At 42.0% G+C, this 21,582-nt stretch overlaps 1 protein-coding gene and 1 long non-coding RNA gene across 4 annotated transcripts in view; one reads left to right on the forward strand and one right to left on the reverse strand.

Annotated features, from left to right (window-relative positions):
• Positions 1-1,565: 1,565 nt before the first annotated feature.
• LOC308257441 lies at positions 1,566-3,683 on the reverse strand. Its single transcript, XR_013961585.1, has 3 exons — positions 3,411-3,683; positions 2,916-3,031; positions 1,566-1,845 (listed from the first exon to the last, which is right to left on the reverse strand). It is a non-coding gene; the product is annotated as an uncharacterized lncRNA (long non-coding RNA).
• ACAT1 (acetyl-CoA acetyltransferase 1) overlaps positions 3,282-21,582 on the forward strand; it is a 37,103-nt gene continuing 18,802 nt past the window's right edge. The window contains exons 1-5 of one of the 3 annotated variants that reach the window (XM_080687022.1): positions 3,282-3,521; positions 12,466-12,513; positions 13,796-13,913; positions 14,189-14,284; positions 14,494-14,594. In XM_080687022.1, the coding sequence (XP_080543148.1) occupies positions 3,450-3,521; positions 12,466-12,513; positions 13,796-13,913; positions 14,189-14,284; positions 14,494-14,594 (435 nt within the window). In that variant the 5' untranslated portion in view covers positions 3,282-3,449. Of the gene's footprint in view, positions 3,725-8,938; positions 9,019-12,465; positions 12,514-13,795; positions 13,914-14,188; positions 14,285-14,493; positions 14,595-21,582 lie in introns of those variants that run through there. The other 2 variants (XM_080687023.1, XM_080687024.1) reach the window with 2 other exon arrangements.

Consider the following 21,582-nt stretch of genomic DNA (forward strand, 5'->3'; position numbering starts at 1 on the left):
GGGTCAGTTTGCTTTTCTGATAACAGAGGGATAGCTTGTCTCTGCTCCACAATGTCTGGGGCCCAGTTAGTAGGGTGGAAGGCTAGGAACTGGAAGCATCTGAGGGCCTTTTATCCATATTTCTGACTGGACCTGGCCTGGGAAGTCACATACCCTCACTTGAGCCATATTCCTTTGGTGGAGGCAGTCAATAGTCCCTGCCCAGATTCAAGAGGAGAGAACAGACCCCACCTCTGGTTGGAGGAGGGAGCATATCACATTGAAAAAGGAGCATAAGAGCCAAAACCGGTTTGGCTCAGTGGATAGAGTGTCAGCCTGCGGACTGAAAGGTCCCAGGTTCGATTCCGGTCAAGGGCATGTACCTTGGTTGTGGGCACGTCCCCAGTAGGGGGTGTGCAGGAGGCAGCTGATGGATGTTTCTCTCTCATCGATGTTTCTAACTCTCTATCCCTCTCCCTTCCTCTCTGTAAAAAATCAATAAAATATATTTAAAAAAAAAAAGAAAGAAAGAAAGAAAAAGGAGCATAAGGGAAAAACAAAGAAGAGCTTGTGGGATGAGTTAATGATAAGTGTGGCCATTTTGAAAAACACAACCTCCCATAGCTGCCAACAAACTGTAAAAACAAGTTAAACAAAATGTAAGTGGGGGGCGGGGGGATTTTACTGTAGGAAAAACCTGGGTTTGGCTTGGAGTTGAGTTGAAGTGTTCATTTTGTATGTTTTCACTCCTTTTATCTAGTATATGACAATCATTGTGAAGGAAAATAATCTTACAAAGTAACAAAGCAACTCTTACAAAGATTTGCTGTCTCCAGCTGAGGATCCAACGTTAAGTAATGGGTTTCCAAAAGGTGAAAACGAACATAGTTAACATTTATGTCATTCTCTGGGAAAAGGTACAGGAAAGCAGTGCAATGTAATTGTTGCAGGCTCAAGGTGTGCATGCCCGATGCTTCAAAAGAAAGGCCAATATTTGAGATCAATGGAGCAAGGGAACATTTATTGATAGACAATGCCCAGCTCAAATCCATCTTAAGAACAGTCTGGAATCCAGGCACTTTTTTTTTTTTAATCCTCACCCGAGGATATTTTCCCATTGATTTTTAGAGAGAGTGGAAGAGAGGGAAATACAGGGAGAAATACCTATGTGAGAGAAACACATCGATTAGTTGGTGCAAGAGCCCAACCAGGGCCCGGCTGGGGAGGAGCCTCCAACCAAGGTACGTGCCTTTGATCAGAATTGTACCTGGGACCCTTTGGTCTGCAGGCCGATGCTCTATCCACTGAGCCAAACCGGCTAGAGCAGACTTGTTTTATTGTTAAGGAAAGGGAGTAAGGGTGAAGCAAGGGATGGTTGCTGGCTTTAGATAGGTAGGCTTCCAGAGGGATCCTAGGAAGAGTGGGAAATGTCTCAATCCTTCCCTCCCCCCAACCCCCAGCCCCCGTTGGTTCTTGGTCCATTGATCCCCGCTGATCTGAGTCTATTAATGGGAAACACCCCCGCCCCCGCCCCGCCCGTTGGGCTCAGGCTGCCTGTCGCTGTGTCCAATAATGAAGGCAGGGTTGAATCATATAAAGCGTTTATTGAGAAGGCTAGCCAACCAAGAAGACAGGGTGCAAATCCTGTCTTACAGCAAGGTGCAGGGGACAGTATTATAAAGGGGAAGGGGCTAGGGTGAGGCTGGGAACGGCCGTCAGCTATTTATCTTTAGTCATCAGGCGATGAGATGATGTTGATGAGATGATGTTTTGACTCCTGGTGGGTCGGTCTGACCCTGCTTATCGGTTCTGGATTCACATCTGAGTCACCTCCTTAATCGCTTCTCACAGGCCTTGAAAAGGAAACTTTAAGAAAAACTTAGTCCCCTATTTATATATAAGAAACTCAGTCCCCTAATCACATAAGTATATGTGTTCTAAGATTTAAAATAGTATGATTACTTTTCAGATTAATTCAGGTGCTCTATCTATCAGGTTATAGGTCCTCCCTATCAAGTCCAGTTAATGGGATTCCTGTGAATCTTCGAAAAAGGGTTGTTACTTTGTGCAGGCCATCAGAGAGAGCAAGCATTTCGTTCTGTTACATATGATATTAGACCACTCCAGCTGCCCCACCCACTTTCTGTGCAATCATGGACAAAAAGTTAATTACTTTGTACTTTATTGTGGGGGTTCAGAGATAGTCACCCCAAGATGTGCTTCTGTGGTATGGGGATTGTTTTGAGCTAATGGAAACTTTAGCTGAGGGCTCAGGAGAAACTCCTGCCCTCCCTTGACTACCTGGGAGAACTTGAATGAGGGCCTCTGGGAGATCATCAGAGACGACCTCTTCCGACACATCTGTAGGGCAGAATGAACTCTTATTTCCTAAACACCTGCTCTTCTTATTATTTTGTAATGCCTCTTTGAAGCCCCCAAAGCACCTTACCACATCGCTCTCTCAGGATGTCTTAAATAAATACCCATGTTCCCTTTCTGTCTTGAACTTCTCTTGCATATGGGGGCTCTCTTTCATGTATTCAGGGTTCCCATATGTATGACTTAAATTTCGTTATTTTCTCTCGTTAAATGGTTTCATGTCTATTTGATTATTGGAACAGCCAGAAGAACTTTCAGGACAGGGGAAAATTTCTTCCTCCCCCACATTATCTCATCAGTGAAGGGATAGATGACAGCATCTAATTCATGGAGTTTTTGTGAATATTAATCATTAATTGTTCAGTAAAGTTAGCTGCTAATATGTATTCTATTTCTCATTTTCCTCCTTCTACTGAAAACCAATTGCAAAATTACCTCATCGTAAGTTAAAAGCTAATTGGATTGCTTAAGAATATTTTTCACGACTTTCCTTTGTACTTTGTGGGTATAAGTGAGAGAACAGGCTCAGTGAAAGGGAAAGGCCCAGTTACACTTACACCAGTGACTTTGGAAGGTCAGAAGTGGTATAGCCGGTCCCAGGCCGGTTAGTTCAGTTGGTTAGAGTGTGGTCAGGATAGGCCAAGGTTGCAGGTTCTATTCTGGGTCAGGGCACCTATAAGAAACCAATGCATGCATCAATAAGTTGAACAACAAAGCGATGTTTCTCTCTCTCTACTTTCCACTCTCTGTAAAACAAATAAAATTTTAAAAAAGTTGTATATCAGAAACTAACAGCGTGGTAAGTGTTTGCCTGGGTTCCCAGCTGGCACTTCAAGCTCCTTGGAGCTTGCGGATTCTTGCCAGCCCGGCGGCAGGCGGGGCTAGAGGGCTTGGGGACCAGGCTGCCCCGCCCTCCTCTGGCTGCCGGCCAATAGCCGCAGGCCCCGCGGGCCGAGGCTGCTATTGGTGGAGGGCTGGTCCGCGGGCGGCGGCGGGCGCCGGGCCAGCTGCGGGGAGGCGGAGGGGCGCGGTGGGGCGCCTGCCGCACTCACCGGCCTGTGCCCTTGACGTCTCCGCTCTGCTCGGCGACCATGGTTGTGCTGGCGGCCCTTCTGCGCGGTGGCGCCCGCGGGCGCAGCCCCCTGCTTCGGAGGCAGATGCAGGTGAGAGGGGCTGGGGCCCGGACCGGCGCGCCGTCTCCCGCCCTGGCAGGGTGCTGCCCGCGGCCCAGGCGGGACGGAGCGGGGCCTGTAGGCCTGGGGACCCGCCTCGCCCAGCCCTCGACCGGAAGCCCCCGGTACCGACGGCGCGCACGGCCCAGTACTGGCCCAAAGCGCGTTTCAGCTCCAGGGTTTCTTCCGTAATCGTAAGAATTGCTCAATGGTGTGTAGAAGGGGCCACAGAGTTTGGCAGGCGGACATACGGGGTTGGCCCGGCCTTGCCTGACAGTATCCAAGGCCCATAAAACTATTTCCCAGCTTTAAAAAAATGTGTTATTGTCAAGAGATTTTATTTTTATGCAGTTGTTGGTGGATCATTGGGCTCACAAGGTGCGAGGAACTAGGTGATAATGCAAAGATGCACCTACTCTGGTAACTGCAGGCTTATCGGGGAAAATAAGCAGGCACTCATAATTCGCGGACTGAATTACACAGTTGCCCCTTGATAGCCGCAGGGGTTTGGTTCCAGGACCCCTGGCTCAGCCCCTTATAGAAAATGGCAAAGCATTTCCATATAACCGCAATCCTCCCCATATGCTTTGTCATCTCCAGTGTACTTGTCATCCCTAATACAATGTAAATAGTTGTTATACTGTATTGTTTAGGGGACAAGGTCTGTAAATGTTTAGTATAGATGCAGCCGTCAACCATTTCAGGCTTAATTAAGTAGTGCCCGCAGGCAACAATGTAACATGTTTGCCAAATGTCTTCCATTTGTGGTTGGTTGAATCCCTAGATGCAGAACCCCTGGATATGGAGGGCGGATTGTGCTTGACAATCAAGCTTACATACTGACTGTGTCCGGACACATGTCTCTCCTCTGGCTGTTCAGGGAACACAGGAGCGACAGCCCTGAAAAGAAAGCATCCGTTCCCCTGTATCCCAGCAAGGGAGCGCACCCTGCAGGGTTAGGGGCTGGCCGAGCCTCGGGAGTAGGTGGAGAGCGGCAGGGTGCGGTTGGTGAAGCGTGAGTTTTCCCGTTTGGTTGGGGTGACAATACTTTGAAATCCAGTTGTGTTGGGAGAGTTTGGATTTGACCCAAGTCAGTGGGGACCGTTGATATTTATGTTTTTGTCATAATCAGAGGTCAGGGAAGATTTAAGTGGGGAGAAAACGATTATTTCAGGTGTCAAGTAACTTGAACTAGTGTGCTGGCAAAAAGTGAGCATTGTGCAAGGGACTGTGAAAAAATAAATGTAGAACTTGACAAATACGGAGTGAGGGCGTGGAGCCAAGGGAAGAGGAAGAATCTGAAATTAATCCCAGGTGACTGAGCTAACTGAAATGTCAGGAGGAGTAGGTTTCCAGGAAAGGTGAGTTTTTCTGTTTTCTTCTTTTGTTTCTTTTTGGAAAGATGAGTTTTTAATCAGTGTATTTGTTAGTTTCATGGAATGACTTGGGAAGTCACAAAAAATGTAATTAGGTTAACCTAGGTTTCAACCAGTGTTGAGCAGGTGAATTAGGTAGGTACCCTATGTAAAAAAAAAAAAAAAAAAGCAAGAGGAGAACCTTCTTATAGTTTAAGAGTTTACAGTTAAACACAAATGTTGCTGATGAGAAAAATGAAGCCGTAGGTTGTATAGCATGTGACTTACTGTGTTCATTCTATTGAACTCGAGGAATTAGTTGTAGAGACAAACCTCGGAGATACTGCAGGTTTGGTTCCAGACCACCACAGTGAGCTGTAATCTTTTGTTGATGGAGGGTCTTGCCTACAATTTGTATAAAAAAACAACAACACATCATGAGGCACAATAAAGGAGGCATGGCCTTTTTGGTTGCTTGAATTAAGTGGTCATTTACTAACCATGGCAATATGTTTGCTTTAACAGGAATTTCAGTATTCGGTCTCATTCTGTGGAATGGACCTTAGCCTGCTATGCTTTTAGTCTCCTTACCTGTAAAATAAGAATAATAGTACCTACTGGCTGATTCTAGTTCTAAAACAGCAATTTTCAACCTATGTGCTGCAAGAATTTTAAAACATGCAATACATGACTTTTTAGTCAGGGGTACTGACCTCTTTTCCCTTAGATTGTCAAAAAAATGATAACAGCCAACACAACAATAGCTGTCTAGTGTGAATGTATTAAAATTATATCAATTGTTTTGTCATATCGGCAAAAATATATATTTTTTGGTGTGTGGCAGAATTTTAGTAATTAGTTTATGTGTGCCATGAGATGAGAAGGGTTGAAAATCACTGCTCTTTTTTTAATATATATATATATTTTTATTGATTTCACAGAGGAAGGGAGAGGGAGAAAGAAATGTCAACGATGAGAGAGAATCACTGATCAGCTGCCTCCTGCACACCCCACACTGGGGATTAAGCCTGCAATCCCGGCATGTGCCCTGACCAGGAATCGAACTGTGACCTCCTGATTCATAGGTCGACACACGGAGCCATGCCAGCCGGGCAGAAAATCACAGCTCTTAAGACACATTTCAGATCGCTCTGTTTGTAAGCAACCCTTTTGTGCCTAGCCACATGAACTCTTGCTGGGCACCTCCTTTTTCTACTCCTGTCTGTCCCTCTACAGTCAGTTCTCTACACTGTGGTCAGAGTGACCTTTTTATAACAGGAAAGCCTGCAGTGGCTTCTCATTGCACAGACCAGAAAACAGACTCCTCCTCATGGCCTGTTGGGTCCCTGCTTACTGATCCAGCCTGCGCTCTGCTCTGGCTGTGCGTTCCTGAGGATGTGGCTCTTGCTACACTACTCCGCTGCCTACACTGGGCACGTGCCAAGCTTGCTCCTAACCCAAGGCCTTTGTCCTAGTTCTCCCCTTTGCCTCCAACACTCTGTCCTAGATCTTCCCAAGGCTGATGCTTTCATAGTCATTTCTCAGCTCCAGTGACATCTCCAGAGAACTCTTTTTTTCACCCTCCAGTGTAAAATAGGCCCTCATTATCCCATTTTGTGGCTTCATAATGTATTTACCCTGCCTGAAATGATTTTGAGTTGCTAGTAAGCATCAGACTTTGTTCAAATATTTGTATAGCATCTCCTGCCATCACTGGGATAGAAAATGAAATCAATCTCTTCTTGGAACTCACAGTCCTGTGGGGGCCTCTGAGGGTTACAAAATTATGTATTCCTGGAAAAATTAGGGTGTGCATAGGGCACTGTGGCAGCTGGGATGGGAGTTCCTATCTCTGCCTGGCATGATCAAGTGAGGCCTGCAGAGTGGGTGGTACAGCTGAGCTGCCCTTGGAAGATGATTGTGCTATGATTTTGTCATTCATTCCTGAAGTATTTAATGAGTTAAGTGGGCCCAGTGCCAGCGCTATAGCAGTGAAGGAAAGACAGCCGTGCTCTCAGGAAGCTTGCATTAGGTTGAGAGAGAGAGACTAAAGATGTGAACCCCGTATTTACACAGTGTGAGAGGTGCTTTGAAGAAAGTAAACATGTGGAAATAAGGGAGGCCAACTTTAAACAGGGTAGCTAGGGAGAACCACTCTGGGGATGTGTCTTTTGAGCTGAGACCTAAAGAATGAAAATGAACCAGCCCTGAAGCTCTGGGGAAAGACTCTTACCGGCAGAGGCACATAGCAGAGATCTGGAGGTGGGAATGGGTTCAGAACCAGGCAGAGGCTGATGCGCCTGGCATACAGCAAGAGTGATGTGAGTTTAGAAAGAAAATCAGGAACCAGATCATACTGTGTCTTGTAAGATAAGGGGAAGAGTTTGGGTACTATTCCAACGGCTATGGAAAGCCATCAAAGGATTTTAATTAGGGGAATAATGTGACCCAATTTACATTTTTAAAACTGGATGAACTGGAAGGGAAGTTGGAAAGTAGGAAACTAGGTAGAAGGTTATTATAGTAGCAAGAGGAGGTGGCTTGAACTAGGTAGTGGGATGAAGCAAAGTGGAAGAATTGAGGTATATTTTGGACACAGTATCGACAGTACCTGTGATAGAGTATCTGGGTTTTAAGGAAAGATGAAAGGCGAGTCCTAAGATTTTGGCTTGAGCACCTAGATTAATTGTGATGCAATGTTGTGAGGTGGGAAATACTGGAGAAAAAACTAATTTCCTAGGCATGGAGATTGAGAGCCATGATTTGGTCATTAAATTGAAGCTATCAGGCCCAGCTGGTGGATTGAGCCACAAGCACCAAGAGGTCTCTGGTTCAATTCAGGGTCAGGGCACATGCCTGGGTTGTGGGCGCTATCCCTAGTAGGGAGTGTGTAGGAGGCAGCTGATCAATGTTTCTATCTCTCTCTTCCTCTTTCCAAGAAAAAAACACACCAACATTCAAAAATAAAAAAACATTAAAAAAATTGAAGTGGTCAGGTCAGCACTTGGATACATGAGTCTGGAGGTCACTTGAGAGGGAAGGCTGGAAACAGAAATTTGGAAATCATCAGGACGTTAATGCTGTTTAAAGCCATGGGACCAGCTATGATTAAAGAGACAGTGAAGTTGTAAAATTAAAAGGGGCCTAGAACAGAGCCCTGGGACATTCTAGCACTTAGAAGTTGGGAGAGGGAGGATGAGACAGGAAATTAGGGAGGTCTGAGGGCAACTCAAGACTGAGTTAAGATAGAAGCCCAGGAAAGGGAGGGTTTGCATAGTGGATTACATATATCGACTCATTTCATTCTCAAAACAACCCATTTGAAAAAAGCAAGGTAAACCCTGGCTCTTAACTACTGTGTGTTAGGGTTTTGGCCTGTAACTTGGGCTATGAAGGAATTCACAACTGAGAAAAGAGATAGATTCACTGAGTTTATTTTACTCTCCCGAAGGGAAAGGGCCTGTGCATACTAATCAATATAAAGGCAAAGAAATAAACAGTGGCCTGCTCTTTTAATAGCTGCTGTTGCCAGGTGACAAGGAAGGGAGGAGGATTTTTGGGCTGGAGTTGAGCAGATATCTGGGGGTTGTCTTTGAAAAGTTCGTTTGTTTTTAGTCCAGGCAGATGTCCTAGAGAGGTGTCTTTAGCAGGATCTTCACAAGCCTGTAAAACATTCTTAGAGCGAAAGTTACAAAGAGTTCAAAAGGGGACCAGCTTGGGTTTGAAAGGGAGGGAGTAGAGGCCTACTAACTAGAAACTTTCTGGCCCCAATTCTGTGGAGTCAGTAAAACCCAAGGGAGGAGGGGTATGCAAGATGTAGCCTTGAAAGTAGCTCACCTTGTCTTGCAGTTTGAACAGAGGGGCTGTTTGAATCAGAGGAGTGAGCAATCTTGTAGTTTAATTACCAGGTGCTTTTTCATATATTGTGGAAGGCCACAGTAAAGAAAAGGAAAAGCCTACTTTCCCCTCCTAACACTGCATGATTCCCAAAGAAGAAAAGTGAATCCCATGTTGCCAAGAGGTGATTATAGTGTTTGTTGGATTTTTGCTCAGAGCCAATAATAGTATAGCTAACAGCCGGATTGGAGGAGGTTGAACAGAAAACAGGAGGTGCGGACAAGGAAACAGAACTTGTAAGTAACTTTTTGGAGAACTTACACTGTACAAGGGAGCTAAGAAATGAGGTGAGAGTTCAATGGGAATGTGGCTTCAGGGAAATTTGTTTTTTAGGTGGGAGGACCCAGAGCCTGTTGTATGCTTATGGTATGAACCAGGAGTAAAGGCGGGGGTGGGGAGTGGGGGGGGTGGGCGGGGGGAGTGTGATGTAGGGGAGAGGAAAGGGATCGTGGAAGATGTGGCATCTTTTTTTTTTAAATGTTGATTGTATCCCATTTTGTTTTAAAAATATATTTTTATTGATTTCAGTGAGGAAGGGAGAAGAAGAGAGAGAAACATCAGTGATGAGAGAGAATCATTGATCAGCCGCCTCCTGCCTGCCCCCTACTGGGGATCGAGCCTGCAACCCAGGCATGTGCGCTGATCAGGAATTGAACCATGATCTCCTGGGTCATAGGTCGATGCTCAACCACTGAGCTGACCGGGATCCCATTCCAAACTAAGTAGAAAGGGGCATATTTAAAGATATACAATAGGCAAGCTCTGGATATCCAAGGATAGAAAATAAAGTGCAGCTGGCTTTGCTGAAAACCTAACTAGATCACTAAACAGAGAATCTTCCTTGACTATTGGCATGAGCTATGGCCATTTTCCTCCTTCTCTCTGTGCAGGTTTTCTTCCTTTGCTTCTCTACTTACTCATGACTTTTCTCTTTGCTGTAACCTCTGCTTTTACATGGCATTTGCTTGCCATGGTGCTGAGTAGCTCCAGCCCTTTGTGACCTTTCAGTTCAAGTGCCCAACATCGTGTAGTTGACCCTCAGGGTGCCAGCATGGGTCAAAGTCCCTTCCATTCTTGGTCCTGTTTGCTCTGACTAGTGGGAGGATATGGGAGTCACATTGTATGTGCCTAAGGCTGTCCCTTACAGACCCTTTGATTTGGAGAGCAATGACTGGCATGTTTACTACAAGTAGGAACTTTTAATTCAAAATTGGATCACTGGGGATATGTTAAATCCTTCATAAGTCGGTTAAGTAAGCAGCAGCCCAACTTAAGACATGTTAAGGGTACACTTGTTATTGCACAGCTGATTCTGAGGAGTACATGCATTAAGCAGGTACACTTGGGGCTTGCCTACTGAGTACAGATGTGTGCTGGCCTGGGCCAGTACGCACACAATCACTTGGGTGGCCATGTGAAGCTCAGGAGACTAAAAACACAAACCTTGCTAATCTAATGACATGGCTTTCAGAGGTGCAAATCTAACCTGATGAGTTTTCCTTCGTAGGTCACTTCCTTCTTTCCCCTGGATGCTTTGAGAACTTATTCTTTTTCATTAATTTTTGATAATTTTAATACAGTGTACCTTGGAGAGCCCGGCCAGCATGGCTCAGTGGTTGAGCATCGATGTATGAACCAGGAGATCATGGTTTGATTCCCGGTCAGGGCACGCACTCGTTGTGGGCTCAATCCCAGTGTTGGATGTGCAGGAGGCAGCTGATCGATGATTCTCTCTCATCATTGATGTTCTATCTCTCCCTCTCCCTTCCTCTCTGAAATCATTAAAAATATTTTTTAAAAAACACACAAAACTAAACAAAGAAAACAATGTGCCTTGGAGAGAGCCTCTTTGGATTAAGGTAACTAGGTGTTCTGTTTGCTTCTGGGATTCGAGGATCTAGTTCTTTCCACAGATTTGGGAAATTCTCATCTACTGTTTGTTTGAAGAGGTTCTCTCTTCTCCCTCTCTTCTGGTATGCCTGTTATTCTAAAACTAGAGGCCTGGTGCATGAAAATTCATGCACTGGGGGGTGGGGGAGGTCCCTCAACCTTGCCTGTGCCCTCTCGCAATCCGGGACCCCTTGGGGGATGTCCACCTGCTGGCTTAGGCCTGCTCCACGGGGGATAGGGCCTAAGCTGGCAGTCAGACATCCCTCTGGCAGCCTGGGAGCCCTCACGGGATGTCCACCTGCCAGTTTAGGCCTGCAGTTGGATATCCTTAGCGCTGCCGAGGAGGTGAGAGAGGCTCCCGCCACTGCTGCTGCACTCGCAGCCATCAGCCTGGCTTGTGGCTGAGCAGAGCTCCCTGTGGGAGCGCACTGACCACCAGGGGGCAGCTCCTGCGTTGAGCATCTGCCCCCTGGTGGCCAGTGTGTGTCATAGCAACTGGTCGTTCCCAGGTGTTCCGCCGTTAGGATCAATTTGCATAATACCCTTTTATTATATAGGATTGCGTTTTCTGATGAAGTCAGATCCCATAGAGCTCTTTCCTTTTTTTTTTTTTTTAATGCTCAGGTCTCTCTCTTCCTCCCTCTGTGTTATTTCTAGATTCCTGTCTTCGATGTCACTAATTCTTTCCTCTATCTGGTCAGCTGTTTCCTATGCTCACTACTTCACTCTTAATCTCCTTGTGGTTGTCTCTTCTTATAACCACTATTTGTCAAATATACTTGTTTTTTGTCTGTGCTTTTATTATTTGCAGTGAGGACAAAGCCTGTTTAATCTCTGAAAAGCTAAGTTCTTGGGTCAGTTTAAAGTTTTTAGGTGTCTGTAGACTTATTACCCGGTGAGATATGTTTGGACATAACTATCAACAAGATTATGTTCTAAATATAAGTTGTCATGTTTGAATAGTTATTATGCTTTCTGACCTCAGAGGACAGAAAAATCTCCTTTGTTCTTTGTCCTGTAAATTGTCCAATTTCAGATGAATTAGGTCTCTGAACTGTGACCTGCATTTTTAGAATTTGTTCTTATTGGCATTTGCTCCTAAGAACAGTGTGGGGAAAACTGAGATGTGGGGACAAGATAGTTCTTTCTTAAAAAAGAATTTATCTGGTAATATAGACCATGTTTATGTAAGGTGTGCTTGCCTCACATAAATCAGAAACGTATATTAGTAGTGGGTGGGGAGAAATAGCAAATTTTTACTTAAATATCTTTTTAAGCAATGAGGATGTTTTCTTTTAAAAAATACTTTTATTGATTTCAGAGAGGAAGGGAGAGGGGGAGAGAGAGAGAAACATCAATGAGAGAACCCTTGATCAGCTGCCTCCTGCATGCCTCTACTGGGGATTGAGCCTGCAACCCATGCATGTGCCCTTGACCAGAATCGAACCCGGGACCCTTCAGTCTGCAGGCTGACGCTCTATCCACTAAGTCAAACCAGCTAGGGAAGGATAGTTTCTTGTAGTGTTTAAAATTACTTAATTTAAAACTTAAAGATTTAACTTACACTATATCAGCAATTTTAAGATAACATACATTTCCAATGAACAGTTAATCAGAAGAGTATATTACAAAGTAGTAATTTTTTCTCAATGTAACACTGATATGTTAACTAGAAAATTTGGAAATAAAAGTATAAAGAAGCAGAGAAATCACCATAACCTCATCACTAAGAAGTATAAAATGATATACATTAATATTTTTATATCATAACATTATAAATATTTATTTTACAGGAAATAAGATATGTGGAGCGAAGTTATGCATCAAAACCTACTTTGAATGTAAGTATAAATTTAAATTGTGCTTTAAAACAGAAGAATTGAAAGGAAATATAGTTAATAAAAAATGCATATTTTTATGATTTGTGTATATGGGTGGGTCAGCTTGGGATGATGCAATGGTTAGAAATAGCTAATTATTGAAATACTAACTTCTAACTTACCATAAAAATTTTTAATCTAGTGCCCTGAATAATTTATGCTTCTTCCTTTTTGTCTACTGTAAAACCACCTTCCCTCAAAAAACGGGCAGTATTCTCCCCTTACTCTCGGGGACCCTCATTATGTTGTATGTGACACATTGCAGAGGCCACTTGAAAGATAGTAGAAGAAGGGGCTGAACCAGGCTGGGTGTTAGACAGGAAGGAGCATCACCTGATCACCGAGTGCTTTGTGAGGGAGTCCTCTCTGTTTCATGAGGGTACCTAAAATGAAAAGCCTTCTACCAAAATATGGGGAACAATTCTTATTTATTAACTTGAAATGGGAATGTGGAAGGCAAGCATAAGGAGAGAATTGTTACAATAATGTTTTATAACTATTTAAGAGCTCTTGTCTACTTTTCCTTAAATTTCATATTATTATCTTAGTAATCATTTAAGAAACTATGGCTCTGGCTTTGTCCTAGTTGTGGTGTGGCCCTATCTAGTCTATCATACAGGTTTTGATTCCTAGCCCAGAGTTCCCTTCAGCAAGGAGGCCCTTTGGTTAGGATTATCATACAATTAACAAGGATAAAGTTATCATTTCTTAAAGTCTGACTGAGGAGTAGAATTGAAATTTAAGCTCCTGGTTTTAAACCTCCTGTGGAGAACTGAGAAGGATCAATGCCTATTTTAAAGTAGGTTTGTTTTAAATTTTCGATTATATCTTAAATCATTAAGTACCAGCATTAAATGGATTAGTTTCACTTCTGTTCAAATATTGAGATTATTGCCCAGCCGGTGTAGCTCAGCAGTTGAGTGTCAACCCAGGAACCAAGAGGTCGCCGATTCAATTCCTGGTCAGGGCACGTGCCAGGGTTGTGGGCTCGATCCCCAGTTTGGGGTGTGCAGGAGGCAGCTGATCAATGATGTTCCTCTCTCATCGATGATTCCCTCTCTAAAAATCAATAAAAACATATTATTTAAAAATATTGATATTATTTTAATCTTTGATGATTAACTCAGAAAACTCTGTTTCTGGGATAATAATGTCTATAAATTATGTTTACTAGTATTTAATAAAAGATGATTTGGGTAAGATATTTAAATATAATAATTATTATCATCTCCTGTCTTACCAGGAAGTGGTCATAGCAAGTGCTACAAGAACACCCATTGGATCCTTTCTAAGCAGCCTTTCCTCCCTGCCAGCCACTAAGCTGGGCTCCATTGCCATTCAGGGAGCCATTGAAAAGGCAGGTTAGTGGTTGCTTTGCTGTTTGTGTTAAGGGGCAGTGATTCACTGGGACAAATACTTATTTTGGACATATGTGACACTTAGAAATGACTTAATGCCTATACTTCTGAATTCCTTCGTAAAGAAGTTTTTGTACTATAGAGTTAGGAATGAAACTCAAAAACTGACAAGAAAAAGAAACCATTCCTGCTATACAATGTCATGTACCTTACTAGGTAACCACTAATTATTACATTGAATAAAATATGGAAATGCGTTTTTGTTTTTTTTGAAAAAGGAATACCAAAAGAAGAAGTGAAAGAAGCATACATGGGGAATGTTATACAAGGAGGTGAAGGACAAGCCCCTACACGGCAAGCAGTGCTGGGTGCAGGTACATCTTGGCTTTCATACTTCAAATGTTTGACATGGCAAATGGAGGTCATTTCAGCTTGAATAAAGTTAAATGCATAATATAATTTAACACTCATAGACTTGTATTGGCAGAAGTCATGTTGCATACTCTATTAATTTTAGCTCTACTATTGTGTTTGAAGAGTATCTTTGTTTTTCAAAATTATGACTTGTCTGTATTGGTTTTAGGCTTACCTATTTCTACTCCATGCACCACTATAAACAAAGTTTGTGCCTCAGGAATGAAAGCCATCATGATGGCCTCTCAGAATCTTATGTGTGGACATCAGGTAAGAAGGACCTTATTTCTATGTTATAATTAAAATAATACACAGCGCTAAAAGACACCAAAAATCTAAGCACATTCATGCTTTAGAAGTGCTCCTAAGTATAGTTGCTGTGTTGTTTCAGACACTCAGGAATGTCTAATGTGCTAATTCCCTTTAAAATAGAGGTCAAGCCGAAACCGGTTTGGCTCAATGGATAGAGCGTCAGCCTGCGGACTGAAAGGTCCCAGGTTCGATTCCGGTCAAGGGCACGTACCTTGGTTGCGGGCACATCCCCAGTAGGAGGTGTGCAGGAGGCAGCTGATCGATGTTTCTCTCTCATCAATGTTTCTAACTCTCTATCCCTCTCCCTTCTTCTCTGTAAAAAACCAATAAAATATGTTAAAAAAAAAAAAAAAGATTTTTAAAATAGAGGTCAAAATGATACTGAAGTGTCTTGTATTAAAAAGTAGTTTTCAGCCAAGATATTTTAGTCTTCAGATGACCCTTAGAGTCTTTCTCTAAGATTCTTGGTAATTTCAAACATCATAAATTTTATATTTACCAGAGTAAGGGATTTCATCATACATGGGAAGAAGGTGCTGACCCTGGGAATCAAGTAGTTGATTGACCCAAGAATTGCTGACTGATTTGTAGTTCCTGTGTGCCCAGGTTCAGTTGTTAAAATTGTACAGGTTTTCTTTTGGCCTCTGGTTCAGATCTTCTCTTTACTTGGGATCAAGCAAGAGATAGCAGTATATGCTGTGGTGTGGGGCGACTAGACCTAAACCCATAGAAATAAGACTTCATTAGATCTAGCCCTTCTTTTTTCACTTGAGGGAAGTGAGATTGAGATACCACAGACACAAAGTTAGAGGGTTGGAAATAGAAAATGGATGTCTCTGTCCCTGCTTGGTGCATTCCAGCTGATCAGGGCATAACACACCAGGATAAAAATCAATTGATATGTTTGCAGATTGTTTCTTACATATACAAGACCCACAATTCTGTGTGCCCTTGATGATGTTCCTCCTTTGCTTTGTTTCCAATTGTAAGGCAAGCCAAAGAGAAAAAATATAGTGATATCTGAGCTAATGTATCAGAGACTTCATAAGTTGTTTTTTTTTTAATATATTTTTATTGATTTTTTTACAGAGAGGAAGGGAGAGGGATAGAGAGTTAGAAACATCGATGAGAGAGAAACATCGATCAGCTGCCTCCTGCACACCCCCTAATGGGGATGTGCCCGCAATCAAGGTACATGCCCTTGAGTGGAATCGAACCTGGGACCCTTCAGTCTGCAGGCCGATGCTCTATCCACTGAGCCAAACCAGTCAGGGCGACTTCATAAGTTTTATGTGCACATGCTAAAACCTGACGATATAGAAAAGTATAAAATGTACTCGCCCCTCTCTGAGTGTCTGACTTGTTTACCACTTGTGTATTCTGACACTTAAGAGCAGAGAACTTTGGGCAAGTTGTTTAAACTCTGTGCCCCACTGAATGTCTTGGAGATCTTTCTATATCAGCACATAAGATAGTATTCTATTGAACTGAACAACTATAATTTATTTTATGGGTCCTTATTGAATGAACACAGGCAGTCTCCAGTTCTTCACTATTTTACTTTACTTATTTAATGTTTTTATTGATTTTAGAGAGAGAGGAAAGGAGAGGGAGAGAGAGAAACATCAATGTGAGAGAAATATCGATTGGTTGCCTCCTGTATGCACCCGACTGGGGATCGAACTGGCAACGTGGGTATGTGCTCTGACCAGAAATCGAACCCATGACCTTTTGGTGTATGGGACTAAGCTCCAACCAACTGAGCCACACCGGCCAGGGTAGTTCTTCACTATTTTAAATAAAGCAGTGAGTATCCCTATACATATATCTCTGTGACTTTTACATACTTGAATCACCTCCATGGAGGCAGTATAATGTAGTGGTTAAAAACAAAATCTAGAGCCGGATTAATTCCAAATTCTACATCTGTCTCACATTAGCTGAGCATTCACGGGAAATTGGTCAATAAAACATTAAAAAATTGTCATGTGCAAATCGGTTGGAAAAATTCCTAAGAGGAAAATTTTTGAATCAGAAGATGTTAAAATTTTGATATTTTCAAATGCTTTCCATAAAAGTTGAACCAGTTACAGTTTCCAAAGGTTGTGAGAGTTTGTTTGCCTACATATAAGTTAACACTAACATTGCGTATTACCAAACACTTGTGAAACCAGTAGATGAAAAATGGTCATGAGGTTGTTTAGATGTTACTAAACTTAAAATGAAAGAGTTTTATCTCAGTTGAGTTTTTGTGGTTCTGTACCAAATGCTATTTGTACTACATTAAAATGCCTTCAGTTAGTTTATTTAACTCATTTATGCATGTATAAAATGTTCTGATTTATAGGAATATTAGGAATTGCCTTATTTTGAGTAATTATCTATGATTTTGGAAAATGATCAAGTTTATTTTATTTCCTTTTCAATTATAGTTGACATTCAATATTACTTTATAGTTATTTCAGGTGCATGTATAATGGTTAGACATTTATATAATTTACAAAGTTATCTCCCCCCCCCCCCCCCGCAATAAGTCTAGTACCCATCTGGCACCATACATAGTTATTACAATATTATTGATTATATTCCTTATGCTGTACTTTATATCCCTGTCACTGTTCTGTAACTACCAGCTCATACTCCTTAGTCCTGTCACCTTTTTCACCTAGCCCCCAAATTCCTTCCCATGTGGCAATCATCAGTTTGTTCTCTGCATCTGTGTCTATTTCTGTTTTGTTTGTTTATTTATTTTGTTCTTTAGATTCCACATATAAATGAAATCATATGGTATTTGTCTTTGTCTGACTTACTTCACTTAGCATAATACCCTCTAGGTCTATCCATGTTACAAATGATAATATTTCTTTTTTATGGCCTAGTAATATTCCATTATATATATGCACTATATCTTTATGATGGATTTTATTTTATATTGAAGAATGATGGATACTTTATTTTCTGTCTCTTACTGCCATCATCCCTAGAAAATATTCAGTATTTCAGGATAACTGAACTAATTGAAAATCTTCTATTTCAAAATAGGTGAAGTATTTAGTTCTTTGGTGTATAACTTGTTTCTCCTTATTCCTGATTAAAGGCTGTGAGAAAATAATGTTTGCTTTAATTAGCCCTTTAATGTAAATTGTTGATTTGTAATAACAGGTTAATTGATTAATATTTATTAAACTTCTACTATATATGCCAGGCATGAAGCTAGATATGACAGGTTTTTTGGACTCAGAGGAGCTTAGGTTAGTGAGAAGATTCGATGTATAACTATAGCTACAATACATTGTAATCGTACTAATAAAAGCTATATACAGCCCTAACCGGTTTGGCTCAGTGGATAGAGCGTCGGCCTGTGGACTGAAGGGTCCCAGGTTCGATTCCGGTCAAGGGCATGTACCTGGGTTGCGGGCACATCCCCAGTGGGAGGTGTGCAGGAGGCAGCTGATAGATGTCTCTCTCTCATCGATGTTTCTAACTTTCTATCCCTCTCTCTTCCTCTCTGTAAAAAATCAATAAAAATATATTTAAAAAAAAAGCTATATACAATAAACGGAAAACACAAAACAAGGAAGGGAAACTGTTCTAAGAAAGGCTAGAAATACATGGTCAAGCAAAGCATGAAGTGGCCATTTTGATTAGTTTTAAAAGAAATGTACGTGTTTTTACATGCTTCAGAGTGCAGAGGTGTTTGTGAATGATCCTGGTGTCTTTGAAGACCTTTCAACAGTTCTGTGTGACCTGAAGTGCAGGTCCAGGCATGAGACTGGAGAGGGAGAGTCAGATTGCACACGGCCTTGGTAACGTGCCATGCTGGAGTCCCTTAAAGGAGTAGGATGATCAGACATAACATTCTAGCCAAAACACTCAGGTGTGTGTGGAGGACACCTGGGTGAGAGGAAAGGCTGCATGTCAGATTATCAAGCAGATCCTCTGTTGATGAGGACCATCTCAATGGAGGAAATAATAGGATTAGTTCTGCAAACAGATTATTTCTAGTCTTTTAGAAGACATTAAATTTTAGCAGTTTAAAAAGAAGGGTGGAAAGGTAGGAATTTCAGAAGATGTTCTTATATGAAAGATTCCTGGCATTTAAAAAAAAAAGATTTTTAATTGATTTTTAGCTAGGAAGTGAGAGAAAGAGGGTGGGGAGAGAGAGAAACATTGATGTGAGAGATAAACATTGATCAGCTGCCTCCTGCATGACCCCTACCCCGGATGGAGCCCACAACCCTGGGCATGTACTCTAAGTGGGAATTGAACAGCAACTTCCTGGTGCATGGGATAACACCCAACCAACTGAGCCACACTGGCCAGGGCTCTGGCATTCTTAACAATATCTGACTCCTTTTTTAAAAAATTGTTTCTTGCCCGGCCGGTGTGGCTCAGGGGTTGAGCATCGACCTATGAACCAGGAGGTCAGGAGTTCGATTCCCGGTCAGGGCACATGCCCGGGTTGCAGGCTCCATCCCCAGTGTGGGTGTGCAGGAGGCAGCCGATCCATGATTCTCTCTCATCATTGATGTTTCTTTTTTTTTTTTAAATATATTTTATTGTTATTTTTCAGAGAGGAAGGGAGAGGGATAGAGAGTTAGAAACATCGATCAGCTGCCTCCTGCACACTCCACATTGGGCATGTGCCCGCAACCAAGATACATGCCCTTGACTGGAACTGAACCTGGGACCCTTGAGTCCGCAGGCCGACGCTCTATCCACTGAGCCAAACCGGTTAGGGCACATCATTGATGTTTCTATCTCTCTCTCCCTTCCTCTCTGGAATCAATAAAAATATCTTTTAAAAAATTGTTTCTTTGTTCAGTTAGTTTACATTCAATATGACTTTGCGTTATTTTTAGGTGTACAGCATAGAGGTTAGATAATCACATACTTTACAAAGTGTTTCCCAGATATTTCTAGTAGCCACCTGGCACCATACATAGTTATCACAGTATTAGTGACTATATTTCCTATGCTGTACTTCACATCCCCGTGAGTATTTTGTAACTTCCAATCTGTACTTCTCAGTCGCTTCACTCTTTTTACCCAGTCACCCAAGCCCCCTCCCCTCTGGTAGCCATCAATCTGTTTTCTGTATCTATGAATCTATTTCTCTTTTGTTTGTTTCATATTGTTCTTTAGATTCTACATATAAGTGAAATCATATGGTATTTGACTTTGACTAACTTATTTTACTTAGCATAATACTCTCTGGGTCCACCCATGCTGTCACAAATGGTAAGGTTTCTTTCTTTTTAATGGCCAAGTAATATTCCATTGAACATACATACCCCAGCCTTTTATCCACTTGTTTATCGATGTGCACTTGGGTTGCTTCCATATCTTGACTATTGTAAAATAGTGCTGCAATGAACACGGCAGGGGGTGGTGGTGGTGCATATATTCTTTCAAATTAGTGTTTTGGGTTTCTTCAGATATGTTCCCAGAAGTGAAATCACTGGGTTATAAGGTAGTTACATTTTTATTTTTTTTTTGAGGATCCTCATGTTTTCCACAGTATGGAGGATCCTCAGTGGCTGTGCAAATCTGCATTCCCACCAACAGTGAATGAGGGTTTGCAACTATGGTCATTGTGGATTTATTGATGATAGCCATTCTGACTATCATCAGAATTACTACATGTAAAGTGATAACTCATGTCTGAGGAGATATATCAGAAAAAAACATTGCTATGAGAAATGTCTGAGGTTTTACTATGTTTTCTTCTACCCTGTTTCCCCGAAAATAAGACAGTGTCTTATATTAATTTTTGCCCCAAAGACACACTAGGTCTTATTTTCAGGGGATGTCTTATTTTTCCATGAAGAAGAATACGGTACACATTTATTGTTAAATGAAAATAAAGGAAATTTATTACCTATATACGGTACAGTAGTACGGTAGTTGTCAACACAAACCAGACAAACTGTGAATCCTACAGTATCAAGAATTTACTCATTTATTCAGTGACAATCATGTCATCATATTCTGGAACATCATCATAACAATCCAATTCCTGAATTTCCTGGTGAATTTCTTGTGACTCCATTTCTTTCAGAATCAGTGGACCAAATCTCTCATGTTTAGCAATAGCACTGTCTTTAAATGAGTACTTCTTGTCAAGGTAGCCTGCTCGCAGTGCATTTGCAATGCAACTGTCAGTGATTTTCTCCCATGAATTCTTCACCCAAGTCACAACTTCTTGCAGTTCTTCACATAAGTCACAACTTCTTGCAGTTTAGGTTTCACAAAGTTTCCACGCTGATTTCTCTCCATTCTATTTTCAATGTAGTCATTAATTTCCATGCGCAAATTGTCTTTGAATGGCTTGTTTATTGCAATATCAAGAGTCTGGAGATAGGCCGTCATTCCTGCGGGAATCATTATCTGATCTATTTTTCTTTCGTGAAGAAATGTCTTCATGTCTTTAGCGCGGTGAGTGCTGGCTGCATCCCAGACTAGCAGACCTCTTTGGCTCCCTCGCATAACAAGCGGCAGCATTAAATCGACCCACTTTTTTATAACTGCTTGTGTGGCCCAGGCTTTTTCAGTTTCAAGAATAAAAACGCCCAAAACATGTTCAATCTTTTCCTTCTTGCCCTTAGAAATGATTAAAGGTGGGATTTTAGTGCCATCCAGACGAATTGCCAAAATACAGGAAACACGTGCACTTTCGTAAGCAGTGGAGGGAATGTACGCTAAGGAGGCACCCCGCTGTTCAATTGTTGTTTGAGATGATTGGCCCATAAACACTGCAGTTTCATCCATAGCAATCATGTTGGAAAGATTGTATTTAGAGAAGTCAGCATCATCAATAAAGGACTTGAATGCAAGTGCTCGCTTAATAACTTGAGTGTTTTCCAACCTAAACAATGTTGTGGATCTTCTTAAAGACAGTTCACTTCGCTGAAGGAAATTATCCAGCCAGTGTTGTGATGCTTTG

Source organism: Plecotus auritus, assembly GCF_963455305.1.
Source record: "Plecotus auritus genome assembly, chromosome: 9".
NCBI classification, from domain to species: domain Eukaryota; kingdom Metazoa; phylum Chordata; class Mammalia; order Chiroptera; family Vespertilionidae; genus Plecotus; species Plecotus auritus.